Source organism: Pogona vitticeps, chromosome 3, assembly GCF_051106095.1.
Source record: "Pogona vitticeps strain Pit_001003342236 chromosome 3, PviZW2.1, whole genome shotgun sequence".
Taxonomy (NCBI): domain Eukaryota; kingdom Metazoa; phylum Chordata; class Lepidosauria; order Squamata; family Agamidae; genus Pogona; species Pogona vitticeps.
In genome coordinates, this window is record NC_135785.1 from 1327576 (window position 1) to 1345231 (window position 17656).

A 17656-nucleotide genomic window follows, 5' to 3' on the forward strand; every position below is an offset into this window, starting at 1 on the left:
CTGGTCCAGAAAGGGAGCACCACCTGAACAGCAGCATCTCCCCATCCACCGCCGGTTTTAAAAAGGATTTTGGAACGAAGAGGCTGGGTCAGTGCCGGGGAGGGGGGATGCTTTGTAGGTTTGCCTCACAAAGGGAGGGGGGAGCTCTGCACCAGGGCGGGTGGGTGAGTAGGCTTAGCTGGAGCGCCTGCCTGCCCGAACTCTTCCCTCTCTGGCTCAAGGCTTCCGTCTTCTTGTTTTCATGCTCACACGCAGCCCCATTAAATACAAATGCATTATCTTGGTTTTCCCTCAAAGGTTAAAAACTGAGCCTGAAAAATAAATTCCGTCTCGCTGACAAAAAAGCACAAATGTTAATGCCGACGTTGAAGTGGCTGAAATGGGATTCCTCGGCTTCTGCATGAATATTAATGGTTTTTTACATAATGCCGGCTGCACGTTGCTCCCACTGAGTGGGACACACGCCTCACTCCAGAGCTAGTTTGAGCAGAGAATTGGGGACAGAAAGGCAGGAAGGCCCTCACACACACACGCACACACACACACGCACACACACACACACACACACACACACACACACACACACACACACACCACCCCGACCCAGGACTGAGCCGTCCACCCCCCAGTCCCACCTGCCCCCCCTCAGTTTCATTTATTTGTTAGATTTATTTCCCATTTTCCCCCCTCAGTGAGCTCAAGCCTAGGCTCTTCCCTGCCCCACCGTGTTTATCCTCCTATCCCTGCAAAGTAGATCAGTTGGAGAGTGATGGGCCCATGAACACTTACTGAGGACTTCCAGCTCCCCACTATGCCCTGCAGCTGCTCAGATATGGCCCGGTTGGGCTCATGTTCAGGTAAGAAGAGGGAAGGGATTAGAGAGGCGACGGTTAGATGCCAGTTGGATGATGGCCAAGGTATCACAGACCCAGAAGAGAGTGTGAGGCGGTCCCAGCAGCTGAGAAAGCCTCCTGAAACGAAGTCCCCTTCCTACTCTGTTTTGCTGTGCTCTGGACCTCAGATGGCACGCCCTTACCCTCTCCAGTTCTGCACACCCCATTTTAAGGGAGAGTATATCAACAGGGGAAGGTGGTGGCGCTGCGGGCTAAACCGCAGAAGCCTCTGTGCTGCAGGGTCAGAAGACCAAGCAGTCGTAAGATCGAATCCACGCGACAGAGTGAGCTCCTGTCACTTTGTCCCAGCTCCCGCCAACCTAGCGGTTCGAAAGCATGCAAATGCAAGTAGATAAATAGGGACCACTTCAGTGGGAAGGTAACAGCATTCCATGTCTAAGTCACACTGGCCATGTGACCACAGAAGATTGTCTTCGGACAAAAACGCTGGCTCTATGGCTTGGAAACGGGGATGAACACTTCAACTGTCAGGATTGTTAGGGTACAGTGACCTTGCTGGCTGGCGAGCTGGCTGATTGTTTTGCAGTAATTCTAGTAAACTATTGCTCACGCCTCAGTTTTAAAAGCACTTTCCTTTTCAGGGCTACATTTTCTACATCCCACTTAATTATTTCAACAGCCTATATTAACAACATTTCACATCTTGACACAACCAAAGTGGGCAGTAATGACTCAGGTTGTAATCTGTCACATTAATCCATTAAAATCACCACCATATAGCTAACATGAGAGGTAAACATGACTGATACTTGACCTCTTAAATTTAACAGTAAATGTTATTGTTATTGATATACTGTATATTTTTAAACTCTTGTCTTCTAGTTATATAAACACGGCATGCCTTGTTCACCTTGCCTTGATTAAGCAAAACAGTCAATAGTTTTTGAGGAGTACGTGAACGGCATACACCAAAGTAATATATGTTATTCTCCCCTCTGAATCCTGTGGTTTTATTGGTAACAGAGGTAATGATAGACCTCCTGTGCTGCAAATTTCCAGCATCATTAACACAATTAGGGTGTGTGTGTGTGTGTGTGTGTGTGTGTGTGTGTGTGTGTGTGTGTGTGTGTGTGTGTGAGAGAGAGAGAGAGAGAGAGAGAGATAGAGAGAGAGAGAGAGAGAGAAGCTTGTCAAAGATTACTGAAGTTTGTAAAGTCTTTCTACTAAGTTTCCAAGCACTGGGTTCTTGGCCAGATTCATATTTCTGAAACCAAAGCCGACAGTGGCGTTAATCCCAGATTACCGGGTGCTGCCTAGAATGAGGCGACTCATGGATCGGGCAAAGGGCTCTTGTGCTCCTTAGTGTGAGTGAGAATATCTCTTTCCAGGGGATGCAAATTAAAAAATGTTCACTGAACTCTTCTTTCTCATAGAGGCATAGAGGCAACCACTGCAGGGACAGGATGGTTCGCTCCTAAAGATGGCAACCAGATCCAGTGATGCCTTTTCGGGAGGGAAGCAGTCTGTCCCCAGAGCATTCCTAGCCTCACCTTTCTGGCTGTTCTCAAGGGTGTCTACTTTCTTGATCCAGATAGGTGCACTCTCTTCTGGTCCATTTCCAGGCGGTGTGGATCCCAGTGCATGAAACAAAAGCCTTCTAATTTGGCCATCTCATGAAATGGCTTAATAAGAAAACCACCTCAGGATATTGGCTAGTTAGAGGAAGTGTTTTTTTTAAAAGCCTTCATTAGAGCAGTGATGTGGTGGCGCTGTGGGCTAAACCACAGAAGCCTCTGTGCTGCAGGGCCAGAAGACCAGCAGTCGTAAGATCGAATCCCCGCGACGGAGTGAGCTCCCATCGCTTTGTCCCAGCTCCTCGCCAACCTAGCAGTTTGAAAGCATGCAAATGCGAGTAGATAAATAGGTACCACCTCAGTGGGAAGGTAAAACGGCGTTCCCTAGTCACGCTGGCCACGTGGCAATGGAAACTGTCTTCGGACAAGCGCTTGCTCTACGGCTTGAAAAACGGGATGAACACCGTCCCCTAGAGTCGGACACGACTGGACTAAAAATGTCAAGGGGAACCTTTACCTTTACCTAGAGCGGTGAATCTGCACTGCATGTCTTATTGAACAATTAGAGTAAAATTTTTCTTTCCCTTCTCTTAAAGGCGTAGTTGAGAAACTGCCCAGAGGTGAACCTGCCACCGTGGCAGTTTCTTGATCAGCCCTTTAAAACGAGGGAAAGAAGCATATGTATGTATTTATGTCCTGTATGTTTATTCAGCTGCGGCAAGCTCTTGACTGGAACATCAAGAGAAATACTGCATAAGGGGTGTGTGTTAGGTATACGCATACCTAATAAATTTCTTGTAGAGATCACTTGTAATATGCCTACCTAATACACAGACACTTTAAAAAACTGGATCAAAGAGTTTTTGTTTTTTAAAAAATTTGTGAAAAAAATGAGCTCTCGTTCTCATTCTCCCCTCTTGGCCGGAGCGTCATAAAATATCTCATCTGCTTCTGGGCCAGGAGAAACCATTTTACGATTCCTCGTCCTTTCCCAAGAGGAGGAAAGAACTGAAGATTTGTGTCTCTGTTCCCCCCCCCCAATAAATGTCAGTAGAGGCGGTGCTTTGATTCTGCTCCCCTCCCAGCTCTCTTTTCTTGATCACCTGCGTTTTCTCTTGGATCTTCCTCCTGGGCGCTTTTGCCAAAGGGACTCCCTCTTTCTTGGAGCGCCTGCTGCTCCCAGGCCTGCCCGCAGGAGTTCTCAGCCAAGCTGGCCTTGAATTTGAAAGTGACCTTGGCCGGTTTTGGCTGGCTGCAGAAGGACGCCCGGCCATCAAAACCCACCTGACGGTTTTGAGAGAATCTTGTCGTTAAGCCCCGTTATCTCAGATCGAGTTCTGCCTCAGTCGCACTGCCTTCAGCAAGTTGTTTTTTTTTTTAAAGAAGAAAGGATGGGAGGCTGGGGAAGGAAGTCGCACGGCCAGCCAGTTGAAGCAGCTGCTGGAGATCCCTCTGGAGGTGCGCAGAAGGTCCACATCTGAGCCAACGCTGGCAGAAGTGCCCAGGGCTCCTTCTGGGGAAAAGACTCGGTAGCCGCACCTCCGGCATTTTGCAAGGGGAGGGAGGGACGCTGGGCTGGCACCCTTCCGAGGGCTGAGAGGGGAAAGACGGGCAGGCAGAGGAGGAGAAGCCGTCCTTTCGTGGGGGGGGGGGGTGAGCCGATGGTGCCCCCCTGCCCAAAGCAGAAGCAAGGGGGCTTCCTTTCCAAAAAAAGGGAGTGCCGTGCGGTGGCTGGGGTTTGCTCTGCTTCTCACCCCCCCAAAAAAAAAGGTGGCCCTGGGGCGCTTGGCCCTGCAATGAGAAGGGAATTAAGGGATGGATTGGAAGGTGTGTCTCTCTGCAGAACGTTGGTGGAGGGGCGCTGTGGTCCCCCAGGAGTAGCATAGCCCAAGGGGGAGGGTGGGAAACAAACCTGCCCAGTGGTTACAGGACACTCCTTCTGGGTCCTTTGGCAGCAGCCTCACCGGTTGGGGTCAGCAGCAGTGCTTGTCTCTTTACCCATTTGGGGGGGGGGGGTTGAACCCAGGCAGTCTTTCTTCTTCCTCTCCCTCCTCTTCTTCTTCCTCTTCTTCTTCTCCTTCCTCCTCCTCGCCCAACACACAGATCTCTATCTGTGCTGCCCCTGGTTGTTAAACAGTTATCCAGCATGCTTTTTAAATGTGGGAAACTTGATGTGCCCTGCCCGCATGGCTCTGTCTTCTTCATTAGTGCCCCACGCATTAATTGAAAGGGCAAGGTGGGCCGTCAGGGGGGTGAAGCAGTAACGCAAGGTTACAGTAGAGGGCTGGCAGGGATGTGAATGGCCGGGGTGAGTGACTCAGGGTCTGTGACTCAGGGACTCCTGCTGCTGTGTCTCCCTGGATCAGGCCATGGCTCTGTTCTTTCCCGTCTTTTCCCCCCTTGCCCGGCTCAGAGGTTGAGAAACGGAGGTCACCCTGAGAGGAAAGGATGCGCTTGCAGAACAAGCCCTATGTGGCTGCCTTCAAACTTCAGAGGCAGAGGGAGACAGGACACCAGGATTACTGTCAGGAAGAGATACGGGATTACTGATGGACTCGGGGGGGGGGGGGAACGCGCCCCATCCGCCTCAAAGGATAGGAGTTGTGTATACATTAGCGTATGCTGGTTCATAGCCGTAATGAAGGCTTATGATTCGTCTGATCTCAAGGCAGAAGCAAGGCAGCCACCCTTAAAAGTCCCCCAATGTTCTTGGACTACAACCCCCAGAAATCCTGACCGGCATGGCTTGTGGAGGAGAAGGCTTCTGGGCGTTTTGGACCAAGGACGTCTGGGGACCCAAGCCTGGGAACCACGGCTTTAAAAACCCAAACGCTTCCAGCCACCGCGTTTCCATTCAGCCTCCGAAACACACACACCGGGGCAGCTTCGTTGTGAGAACATAGGCGGCTTTCCTCTCACACTGATAGTGTAGTTGTCAAAATATATATATATTGTTTGTGTGTTTTTTAAAAAAAGGACAGTGGAGAATTCCTTACAGAGAGTGGGCGGCATCTGAAAGCGCCACCAGGTTTTGGGTGAACAAAAAATAATCTTATTTCAGGATCAAAAGTTGCCTTAGGAAACCAGAAGCATCTCGCGGAGGGAGAGTGGGCCCTTTCGGGTGCTCTTCGTTCATTGGTAATGCAATTTCATTTACAGCCCACAATTACAGTTATCCGTCCGTCCTCGTTGTCACTCCTGTTCGCCAGGGTGAGGAGAGGTGCTCCTGCCTAAGACTGGCAGATGGATTGATCTTGCCCTCTCCTGCTCCATGTGCCTTGCCCCTTCCTCTTTAATTTCGGGCTTCGAAAAGCGGGGGGGGGGGGCTCCCACCACAACAAACTCTCAGAATTTAGCATCCCAGCCTCAGGATCTGACATTGATCAATTCCCGTCTGCAGCCGCTAGAACACCATCCAGCTATGAAACACACTGAGTAATGGGGATGAATGATCTTGCCCGGGAGACAGGGCTGTCGTCTTGGTTTTGAGGGCCCCGGGCGCTGTGAAAGGGAGCAGACGGGAGCTTCCTTCAGGCCGTTGTGTTGATCTGTTGCCTTGAGAGGCAGTAGGGTGTAGTGGCTAGCAGGGGACACTTGGCCTCAAATCCGCTCCCCACCCTCTCATACCATGAAGCTCGTTAGATAAACTTGGGCTTCTCTTTCTCCCCTCCTTCACTAAATACCCAGCTGTGGAGCTTGGCAAAGTTACATTTTGGGCTGTAACTTCCAACACGCTCAGTAACCTTTCCTTTTGCCAAACCTGTTCAATCCTGACTCTCAGAAATTTCTGTCTGGGATTTAAGCAAAAAGAAAACTCGCCTTATATCAGAATGCATGAGACAGAATTTTCCCAGTTTATTCGTCTTGACCAAATACAGGGTGAACTCCGTTGGTTTGTTAAAACATATTCCACCTTTAGAGATCTCAGAAGCATAAATAAAATGTCACTGAATCTAAAGAGCAAACTGAACATAGCACATATCAGGATCCCCCAAAACAGGAACTGGGAGAGCAAACCGGGCCAGGGGTGCAGCGACAGAGAGAAACGTTGGCCGGGCACCGAAACACGTGTCAAGACAGACCTGATCAGGCTGCCCAGGGCGGACGGTTGCCCGTTCTGGGTCAAAGCCAGCCCAATGGCAAGGAAGGGGGAAGCGTAGCTGATCCCTCTTGGAGGACAGACGCTTTGCTCAGAGCAGGAGTAGGCACTACGGGGGGGGGATCCCGACGCCTCTTTTCAGCCACCGTAGCCCCCGGATGCCCACAAGGTGCCAACATCCGGCAGCGAATTCTGCTGGAAGCACAATCATTCGAAGGGTTTCCCTGGGGTTGTCTTTTCCTCATGGATGGCCAGATTTCTTTGGTGTGGCTTTTGGGGTCCTTAGATGGTCCCCAGAATCAGGCCCTAGGGGTACCTGTACTACCCAGCCTCCATTTTGCCCAGTCCTGGTCCAGAGCTTTATGGATCGCCATCAGCCGTTTGAATTGTGCCTGGATACACACAGCCTGGAGGATCCTTTGGTCTGATCCAGCCAGAGGCATATCCCCGTGGCTGATGTAATGGAGAGGAAGTGCTCTGAACCCTCGCAGGCCCGTCTCTTAGAAAGCCACCCTTCTTCTTGTGCCTGCTTTGTTCCACAAACAAACCAACAAACCAGCTGTCCTTGTTGTGCCAGCTGTCCTTGCAGTCTGGCAAAAATCTCTATGCTGGCATCAAAAGCTCTTGTTTCTTGCTGTTCACATCACTGGCATAGGAGTTGCACAGAGGTAATACCGGAGGGGAACAGAGGTGCATGAGCACCAGCATACACACGCACGCTCAGTTGCACACATGTGCATGCACGCCGGCTGTCCTGTCAGATCACACAGCCTTTCTCCTGACTTCAGAATGGCAGAGCCAGCCCGGGAGAAACATCCCTTGGCCTCCGTCCTGAGCTTTCCACCCAAAGGCCGGCAGTTAATTGCTCCACAATGGCCAGCCTGTCACCAAGTTGTCAGAAATTTAATAATCCGGACACACGGCAGGGTGTTTTGTCGGGGTGGGGAACGTTTTTCGTGCCAGGGAAAGTCAGATTCCCGGCTCTGCTGCTGACAGCTCTGAAATTGGGCGTCAAGGCAGGCGAAGAGGCTGGCGACAGCCGAGCAGACAACAAGGGCATCGGAGAGCCTGGCTCTCCTCTGAACCCCCGGTGCCCAGGGTTTCAGCCATTGGGGGGGGGATCTGGGAGGACCTCTCTCTGGTGGACCAGAAGCCGGTCGGCATGATGGAGATGCAAGAGACTACGGGCAGGGTGAGGATGGGTGGACTCCTTTCTCACTTGCCTCCCACGTTCTGCCAGTTGTTCTGTGGCGGGCGCCTTCCTGCCGTCTCACTCCGCCGTGCAAAGTTGCCACCACCGCCTGTGCCAAACCCACACGACTTTGCCTTTCAAGTGCAGCAAGGTCAACGCGGCATGGCTGGAGAAATCCCAGCTGCTGGAATCTCGAAATGCCAGTTCTAAAGACTTCATGGGACACACAGGAAGCATCCATCCAAGGAGTCAGCCCAGACTGAGCGGGCTGCCCGCGTCTGCTTGCCATGGTGGCTCTTTCGGCCAAATTCCCTCCCAGGGCTGCTCTGAGGTGAGACCAGGGGGTGACCATGGCACCTGCTGCCTGCCAGGCGGGTTGGGAGGCGGGGGCTCTGTCCTTCGGGCACAGCCTCCCACCCCGCTCCAGACGCCCAGGTCTTGGCATTACCTTTGGTATTGCCTTGGACATAGCATCAGGGCCCTGCAGAAACCCCAAGAGATGCTTGACCATTGTCATAAAGGAAACAAGGCCTAGGTGATGGGAGCCACATGCTTCTTGTTCCCTGATTCCTTCCCTGGCTTCAGCAGTCAGAGGCATCAGGACAACCCTCAGGAGAAGGATTGACCTCTTTCTTCCCCCCCAACCCCGTGCGCCGCCAGAGATCTCTTCCTGGGCTCCTCTCCTCTTCCTCTGGACATCTCTGTGGGGACGGGGAGGGACAGCCTTCCTTCCAAACTGCAAGGTTGCCCTTGGATTTGGAGGGAAACGTGCGCTCTGGACTCCGTCGACAGGCAGGCTTATGCTGGGACAGAAGCCGACCAAGCTTGTGGTTCTCCTGGATAGGAAGAGGCAAAGGAAGGTGGGCTCTTGCAGCATCTTGTAAAAGGGGCTTTAAAGAGTGCCAATTTCCCAGCGGTCCCAATTAAATTTCACTGCAAATTGCATCCCTTTAAAAATTATGTTTAAATCAAGAAATATAAAATACGCGAAGGGAGCTTGTGCACTTTTAGCTGCAATTATGTGGTCGATGTCAGAAGATCTTGAGCTGTTCAAGAGTTTGATGCAAGTGCGAGGGTGGTCTGGGTGATGTGAAAGATTTGGCATGAAAGATTTGTGGACCACAACTTCCATTGTCCTGTACCACGGGCAGGAGAGGCTGGGGATTCTGGGAGTAGAAGTCCAAAACATCTGGAGCGCTAAATGTTGTCCATTCATGCTGGCCGTTACAGAGCTGGCGGAGGTGCAGAAGAAGGAGGCATCAAAGTTCCTGACGTCTATGACCAGATTGTTGGGGGGGGGGGAAGGTCCTCTTGTTTAAAGCCATTTGCAAAGTGGGGGTTGCAGAATCTGCTCCATGGTGGTCAGTTTCAGGTCGGAAGAAGGTGTCTCAATCTTGGATGGCATTAGAAACCCTTGCTTAATTGCCCTGGTTGGCTATTCAGGGCATCTTCCGTAGCCCAACAGAAAAGAGAGGGAGGGGAACCTTGTAGTCCTTTGACGCGACCCCCAGTGTGGTTGGGTAATGGCAGATTAATAGCCAGGAAGGAAAAGGTAAACACTTATTCTGCTCTCCCCACCACCAGATCAGCGGCTTTGCAATGGAGTGGGGGGGGGCAAGTGGTTATGTGGAATCCTTCAGGAAGAACAGCAAGGGAACTCTGCAGGACACACAGTTGGTAGCTGAGCAGAAAGAGCTGGAGAACGTGGAATAAAAGTCCATTAGGATTTCACCCGGTTTGAGTTTCACCCACTAAAGAAGCAACAAATAACCAGGATTTCCCCTTGGCAGAGATAAGGAGTGTACCATTGAATGTATACGTCTGTAAATGGAACTTAAATAAGAAAACAAAACTTTATTTTGGTTAGGAGGTCCAGGACCAGCCATCCTGGCGGACCCCATTCAACTCTGCACTCTTTCACATAACACTGTTTTTGTCTTGTTTCCCAGTGCTTGTCGGTTAGATGTGTGGCCTCTAAGACTTTGTTATTGTAATTCATTGATTCCAGATCACCGCCCACCGTGGAGGAAAGGCACCTGGGAGGGAATAGGTTTAGCAAAATAGTTGTGCAAAAGGAGTAAAACAGCTCTCTCTCTCGTTCTCTCTCTTCATCTTTTGTTCAAAGCATGTTCTGTAAGGAGAAGAAATGGGGTTCTTTCTGCAAAGGCTAGACACCAGTGTTGTGGATTTCTTGTGTATCTCGTCCTCCAGGGTCTGCAAAATAGCTCCTCTGGCAGGACTTGCAAAATGGATTTCCATTTAAACCATTAGCGTAATTGGTGATCAATAAAGAACGAGGTCTTTTAACAGTCTCCCTTTTGTATCAGTTTTATAGAGGGAGAAGCTCCTGTGCCCGCCTTAGAAGGGTCAGAGATGAGAAACACCAGTGGCCCTGAACTTGAAAAAGTTGCATGTTTGAGATTCTGGTTGCTGTATTCTCCTCCTCCTACCCCCGGCCAAAGGAACTTTTCCAAACTCAGCCCGGGCACCCACCCATCTTCTCTCCTGCTCTCTGGGGCCACGGTGCATGGTTCTCTGCCACAGGATGCCCAGAAGCAATACCGCTTGGTGGCTGGTCCTGTTGGACCATAGAATGGGAGCGTCCAAAGGACGGGAGCCACTCCTTCACGGGAAATTAAGTGAGGGTTTGGCCAAGCAGGACCTGCTCATGAGGCAGGTCTCAGACCTTGATCCCTTTGGGGTCCCTTCCAACTCGATGATTTCATGGCTCCATCCCTCCTTGTGGGCTTTTCCTCACTGAGGTTCCAAGAAGGTGTGGAGACACGGCTGGCATGTCTTTTCCCCAACCTGCTGGGTCCCTCCAGATGGACCGAGCGACGCCTGCATTCATCCCTGGCTAGCGTCACCCTTGGGCATCAGGTTGAAGGAAGCGGTACTTGCATTTCTTTCCCCCCCCCCCCGGCTTCTCCGTGCATTTTCTGTGCACCCCACCTCCCCAGGAGGGACACATAGGGAGAGCCAGGTCAGGCAGCCAAGCCCACACGGTGTGGGACCCTCTTGCTGGTCTCCCGCTCAGGGTGGAGCCCCTCGAGGCCCTGAGTGGCTTCCGAATGTGCTTGCCCCCCCCCCCGGCCTGCTGCTCGCTGCCATCCTTCCTAGAGACCTTTGGGGCCGGCTCTTCTGGGGGGAGAAGGGCTGAAAAGGGGCCTCCTCTCTGACCCAGCAGGGACCCTCTTGCCTTCCGCTTTCATGTGTCTCTAGAGCTGCATCTTTTTCATTTTATTTTCTGTTCTGGAAAGAGCTTTATACAAAGCGGTGGTTGGCGGGTGGGCGGTTTCTTTCCAGCCACTTCAAACTCATCCATTCCCGGTCTTGGGTTTTCTTCCTTCCTCTCCCGACTCCCTGCAGGACATCTTCACGCCAGAGTGCAAATTTAAGGAGTCGGTCTTTGAAAACTACTACGTTATTTACTCCTCTACGCTGTATCGGCAGCAAGAATCCGGGCGAGCCTGGTTCTTGGGACTCAATAAAGAAGGGCAGATCATGAAGGGGAACCGGGTGAAAAAGACTAAGCCCTCGTCACATTTTGTACCGAAACCCATAGAAGGTAGGAAAAGTCCTGGGTTTTCTTTCTCTGCATGAAGGGGGTGGGAGGGTTTGGCACGGGAAGGCAGGGGGAGCTGAAGCCCGTCGCCGATTCGGGGAGGGCTGGACAAAACCAGATGAGCTCAAGGGCTCCTTTTGCCTTTCCTTCGCTGGGTAGAATGCAGCCGGGCTCACTTGCTCGAGAGACCCAGAACGGACGTTCCACTGAGGCCTCTCCGACGGAATAGCCAGCTCCTGCTCTCAGCTTGCAATGTGTTGCCTCTTGGATTATAGGCTTTCAAAGGAGCGAACCATATGGAGGATCCTGCCTCAGAGGGCGGCCACTGAGCACCTTTCTGCCCCTTCTGTCCAGGAAGTGGGTAGAGCTCTAACCTTGATGAGGTGGCACGTAAAAGCCCAGTCCTGACTGACTCCACACCACCTCAAAACGTGGATGCCGGTCAGGCCCCCTGCGTGGGGAACGCCAAGTCCGAAGTGGTGTTTGGGTGCACGTTCACCTGTCGGTGTTTGCTCTGAATCGGGGAGATCGGAGGACGAGGCCCGGCTCCCGGCCACAGAGGACCCCCAAGAGGCTTCGGCTAAACGGGGTTCCGGGTCTCTCTTCCGAGGTCGACCTCCAGGGCGGAGAGGGGCGTTCTCTGCCAGGGAGCCCCTGCGCCTGGCCGCGAAAGGGGATCCTAAATCCCTCTCCAGACTACGGATCCCAAGCAGCCAAAAGGACGAGGCCGTGGCAGTTAACAGCAGAACCCAGCGGCAATCACTTCCTCGTGTAAACACAACCGTAGTGATTCATGCTGCTGCTGTGGGAGTCACGCTGGAACCGTTTTGAATGGGTGGGAACCCAGGCTTTTTTTAAAAAAAGCGGTTCACTCCTTCCAAAATGCTGTCGCCCCCATACTTCCGTGTAGAGTCCAGACCTTGCCATGGGGGGAGAACTTTTGCGTGTGTGGAATGTCCTGCAGTAGCTGCATCAGGTGGTGGCTAAAGAGCAGCGGCAGAATCGTATGTGAAAGAGGGGAATTCAGATCCTGACTGAACTGCAGATTTAGGATGAGCTGAAGGGGCACCCCTTTTCGCCCTGTTTTGGTTAGATTTAAATTTTGATCGGCTCTGGCTGAATTTTCACACCAGGCACTGGATTTGTGAACGCCTCTTGCCCGTGTCCTGTAGACCCCCTTGGCACGCTTTGGGTAGAGGGGAGCGGATCCATCTTCTGCCCCCCCCCAGGTTTCTATGGATCTTTGAGTCAGTGCTGTGGGCATTGTCATTAAGGGGCTGCCACCCCCCCCATTTCACAAAATGACTTGGGGGCGGTGGTGTGCAGAATCAGAGAAGATCTAGGGGTGGGGGTGATACAGACGCCCCCTTTCCCCACCCCCACAGGTTGGTACGTGAGACAGACATCCAGGGGGTGAGAGATTTATTTGTGTTTTTTTTTTTTTTAAGCAGAGATGCTCTGCTGTGGCCCTTCCCGTCACGTCCTCTTTTTTCTCTTCCTTTGTTAAACTTGCCCCTTTCCTCCCAGCGTCTAGTGCTTTGATCCCCCTGGAAAGCCTCCAGAGCCCGCGGGGTCTTCTTTCCTTGAATTGTTGATTCCCATTTATTAACCACCCTGTGGTCTGTAGGGAAACAATGATTCATGGCCCGAAGCAGAGCCTCTCCGGTGAGGGCAGGAGACTTCACTTTGAGACTGGAAAGGACATCGCTAGGACGAGAACCTTCTCTCGAGATGCTTCTCTTGTGCTCGGACTGTGGAGAGGCTTTTCCCTGTTGCCAAAGGTTCTGAGAAATTGCATTCGGGTCGCACAACTCTGATGGCACCACAAGTCATTTCAGCCACCCCGACCAGTTGTGGATATAAACACTTGTGCGGCTGAGCCACAGGCGGTGGGACAAGAGAATGCAAATATATGGATATCGTGTGCATTGGTTTTTCAGCTTTTTTGTTCTAACGTACCATTAAAATTGAAATGCACACAGTCCTCCAAGGCTTGAGCCACGCAACTCGTGCCCCAGTTACAAAGAATTCCACCTTGGTTCTCTGGGTTGCTCCAAATCCCCCTTTCAAGGACAGTGAGTCCCAGTGTGTTTCGACCACACCACCATCAATGAATCGACATTTTTATTGGCAACACGGTGGTCTCATCTGTAGGAGTAGACCATCTGAAACGTAAGAGTCCTGACCTTCAGTGACACCAGATTCACAAATAAGGAACCTTCAATTATAAGGGGGGGGGGAGTATTTGTGTGCTACCTTTGTTTCAGAATTGCAGAGTTTGCCTCTAAGGGCCTCCTCTGTGGTGCCGATGGTTAAAGATCATTGGAGGAGTCCCTTTCACCCCTGGAAGCTTACGCAGGGATCCCTGAGGAGCAATCTGAGAATAGGCGAAAAACAAACGCAGCAATACTTTTCTGACTGTGAGCCCTTCACCCCTTCAAAGGGTTCCTAGGACCAAGCTGGAAATTTGGTCAATGGGGTCTCTAAAGGTTTCGACCTTGAGTCCCCATTCACTAAGAAGGACCCTGTCTCATAAATCATATGACTCTAAATGGCCGTCTCCACTTTGCACCCAGAAAGAGCCACCCACCCACTCTCGTTTTTCCACCTTCTCGGGAGAGGCAGGTGCAAAGTCGTGGCTCACAGCACCAGACCCGGAGCTGCTAAATGCCAGCAGACCCTTTTTTTTTTCCCCAGACACAAATCTGGTTGTTCCAGAGGTATTACATGGCTAGTTCATTGGAACAAAGATAACCACACGACTGCATGGCACTGTACAATGGAGACACAAATGCATTCTGGTGGACAGGGTTCTGCCTCATCCCAGGCAGGAAGTATTCTCCTGAGTTAGCGATGTGCAAACGCAGATTTGAGGCGGCGCGTGGGTTGCAGGGACGGGAGGTCAGGTAGAAACGAAGCGCATGTACTGTACGTAAGAGGGAAACTATGGCAATCGCTGGTGGTTCACCAAACCCGCTCCTGCTTCCTCCCCCAGCTTTCTCGATTTTAGCAACTTCGTTTAGGAGGGCTTTTGACTTTGGCTCATGTTAAACCACCAGGAGTTGAAGATCCCGGCTGTTCTGTCGCAAAGCCCTGGACAACAGCGGGGGGGGGGGGGAGTGCAGAGATTGGCCAGTAGATCCTAATTGACCAAACGGTGGCTTGCAAGATCCTTCTGGAGAACATAAACGGAATCCATTCAAATAAGTGAAACCCCTTGGGAGGGAGGAACAGATTAGCTGGATTAGAAAGCATCTTGATGAAACCTGTTGGCTTTGAGACGGGGGGGGGGGGGAGAGATTTCTACTGCCACCTTTCTAGCCTCTGTCAAGGGGGGGGCTACTCTTTTGGTTCAGGCAGGATCGCTCTACAAGAAGCCTTCCTCTTCCAATTGAGCAGGGGCTTAACAAGAGAGCTGCTTTGTGACAGAGGTCAATTAAAGTGGATGTGCTTAATTTCCAAGGGCCAAATTTGGGGGTCGGGGGTGTGTGTTAAGGCAGCGACAGAAGGAGACTTGGAGAAGGATTCTTGTTTGCTTTTCTCGACTGGTTCTTCTAAGAGAAAAGCAAACAAACAAACCCAAAACCTCGTTCCCCACCCACCCACCCTCTCTCTTTGGGAACCAAAGAGGGTGGCCCTTCAGGTCCATTTGCTTTTGGGATGCGAAGACCAGTGGCTCCCTTCGCCTGACCTGCGCTCAGCGTCATAGATTGTTCAACATGCAAGGGAGCGTGAATGCAATTCTGTCTCTGCGGTTCCGGGAGGGTGCTGAGCCCTTTGGGCAGAATGACGGCTGCTCTCTCTTTCTCCCCCGCTTCTTTTTCCAGTGTGCATGTACAGAGAGCCATCCCTGCATGAAATCGGAGAGAAACAGGGACGCTCCAGGAAAAGTTCAGGGACGCCCACCATGAACGGAGGCAAAGTTGTCAACCAGGACTCAACATAGCGGAGAGACGCGTGCCACCCACCCCCTGCATCCGATGTCTCCCCGCCCGCCCACTCGCCCGCCCGCCCGCCCGCCCGCCCATCCCAGCGAGCCCTCACTGAGACAGCGATAAACTGAGCAAAGCAGGAGATTCCAGCCGCGGCCGAAATTCTGAACTCAACCCTTCCCTCGGTGTCGTCGGAGAAGTTCTTGCTCTTGCAAAGTTTTAGAATACAGTACAAATACACACACACACACACAAAGTGAAGGGGAGGGGGGGAAAGGTATATATTTTCAATCCGGACTCCATTAACATTTTACAAACAGCAAAACTGTTTGCTCTGTGATTTAAGGGGGGAAATTGTTCATCTCTGCATAAGAAAAAATATAATTATAATTATAATAAATTATTCTCTAACAGTAATAATAAAAAATATACATAATAATAATAAAGGTGTTATCTTTAAAAAATAAAACACATTTGCTTTTGGAGAATTGAACTGACTTTGTGATGGGAAAGGAAGCGCGGACGTGGGTGAGAAGCGGATGTGGGTGAATGTGAGGCCGTTGGTTCCAAATTCACACACAAAAAAACTTTTTTCTCTGGCTTCCTCCCCCCCCCAAAAAAAAAAAAAAGGCTGGAGGGTTCATGGCTGGTTCATCTCCAACCAGGAGGGAAGGGCAAACCTGGGCCCCAGAGGGGCAGAGGGGTGGGTGGGTAAGGGAAAATTGTTCCTTCCATTGGCCAAGTTGAGTGGTGTCCGACTCGTGGCCCCCCTGGCAGAGGTCTCAAGGTAAGTGAGATATTTAAGGAGTGGTTTCGTCAAGTGAGATATTTAAGGAGTGGTTTCGTCACTACCACCACTGCTCCGTGAGTTTCTGTGGCCAAGCAGGGATTTGAACTCAAGTCTTCTGAGTTCTCATCCATTGCTCTATCTGCTACCTCCATGGGAGTGGCAGGTGTGCAGACGAGATTGCTGGACTTTGGTGCCAACTCCACCACCCACCACCTCCCTGATGCCAGCATGAGCCACGGAGGAGAAGGATGGACACGGAAGCCCAGAAGAGGCATCCACTAGATCGCCTTCCTGAGTCTCACAGGTTTAGCCTAAGCCAAACCTCTGACGAGGGGCGGGTGTGTTTGTGTGGATGATCTCCCAGAGAAAAAAGGCTGTGGTTTGCATGTTGGAAGATACTGCCATGTCAGGGGTGTGGAACGTGTTTGCATGTCTGTGTACATATGACTGGAGGAGGAGCTTGTTTCTAGATGCACATGCGCGGCCAAGTTAATGTCTTCTTTGCCTTTTTGCTTGGGGGAAGCCTGGACACAATCGAGGGACCGCAAATTATGAAAAACACAGAGAGCTTACGATTGCTCATGTTTTGCTCTTCTCATTTTTCTCTGTCCATTCTTGCTCCCCAGGCAAGGATCTGTTACAGAGCTGCTTTCCCCCTAATATTGGCCTACCAGGCCATCAAACACACACACACACATGTCCCTTAAGCCTCCCGGCTGTTTCTGGGAGGGGGGGGTGATGCTGAGACCTCCCCTTCTAGTCATGTGCAGTGGAGTGAGGGATGGAGCAGGGAGAAGAGTGGGAACGAACAAAAATTATCCAAAGGAAATCCTTGGCTGGCGGAATTTCATGCACAGCATTGCGGTCAACAAAATATGCACGTCTATCTTCAAGGTATTGTTAACCTGTGGAACTGATGGCAGGAGTTCCAGATGCCAGGGATTCTGGCCCAGGGGCGAAAACAGAGCCCAGGAAGGCAGGGGCAAAGCAGGGTATAAATCTACCAATCAAAGGACAAGGTGAGGCTCGTGGGCTTTTCCTTTCCAGCCAGTGGATGGAGACGTTCGTGGAAAGCAGGTGGACTCAGTTCATTGCTACGGAGTGGCCAGATCTGTTCCATCAGAATCGACCTTTCACGTTACCGATTGCAAGAGAGGTTTCCCGGTCTGTGGGACTCGCTCCCAGCCAGTGCCAAACCCTGGACATTCCACTCTTGAGAGGATGAAGGATCAACCTCCTGTGGACCCTCACCCGACTCTGCCTTGTCCAGCCATGGGTAGAAACGCCACCACGGCTGACGCTTGAAACCCATGGCTTGCACAGCTGTGGCTTTTCAGTGCCACCACCCTGAACTTTTTATTATTCTTTGTTGTTGTTGTTTAGTCATAAAGTCGTGTCAGACTCTTCGTGACCCCATGGACCAGAGCACATGCCAGGCCCTCCTGTCTTCCACTGCCTCCCAGAGTTGGGTCAGATTCATGTCGGTCGCTTCGATGACCCTGTCCCGCCATCTCACACTCTTGTCGTCCCCTTCTCCTCTTGCCTTCACACTTTCCCACCATCAGGGTCTTTATTGCTTTAGAGTTAACTAAAGAGAGGTATTTCAAATGACGATCTGTGCCGCGACCTTTGACTCATGATCTGGGGGCA

General features: G+C 51.5%; 1 protein-coding gene across 4 annotated transcripts in view; it reads left to right on the top strand.

Annotated features, from left to right (window-relative positions):
* Positions 1 to 15704, top strand: part of FGF12 (fibroblast growth factor 12) — a 216904-nt gene extending 201200 nt beyond the window's left edge. For all 4 annotated transcript variants that reach the window (XM_072996386.2, XM_078389701.1, XM_072996385.2 and 1 more), the window contains exons 4-5: positions 11089 to 11287; positions 15112 to 15704. In XM_072996386.2, the coding sequence (XP_072852487.2) occupies positions 11089 to 11287; positions 15112 to 15230 (318 nt within the window). In that variant the 3' untranslated portion in view covers positions 15231 to 15704. The remainder of the gene's footprint in view (positions 1 to 11088; positions 11288 to 15111) is intronic.
* The last annotated feature ends 1952 nt before the right edge of the window (positions 15705 to 17656 follow it).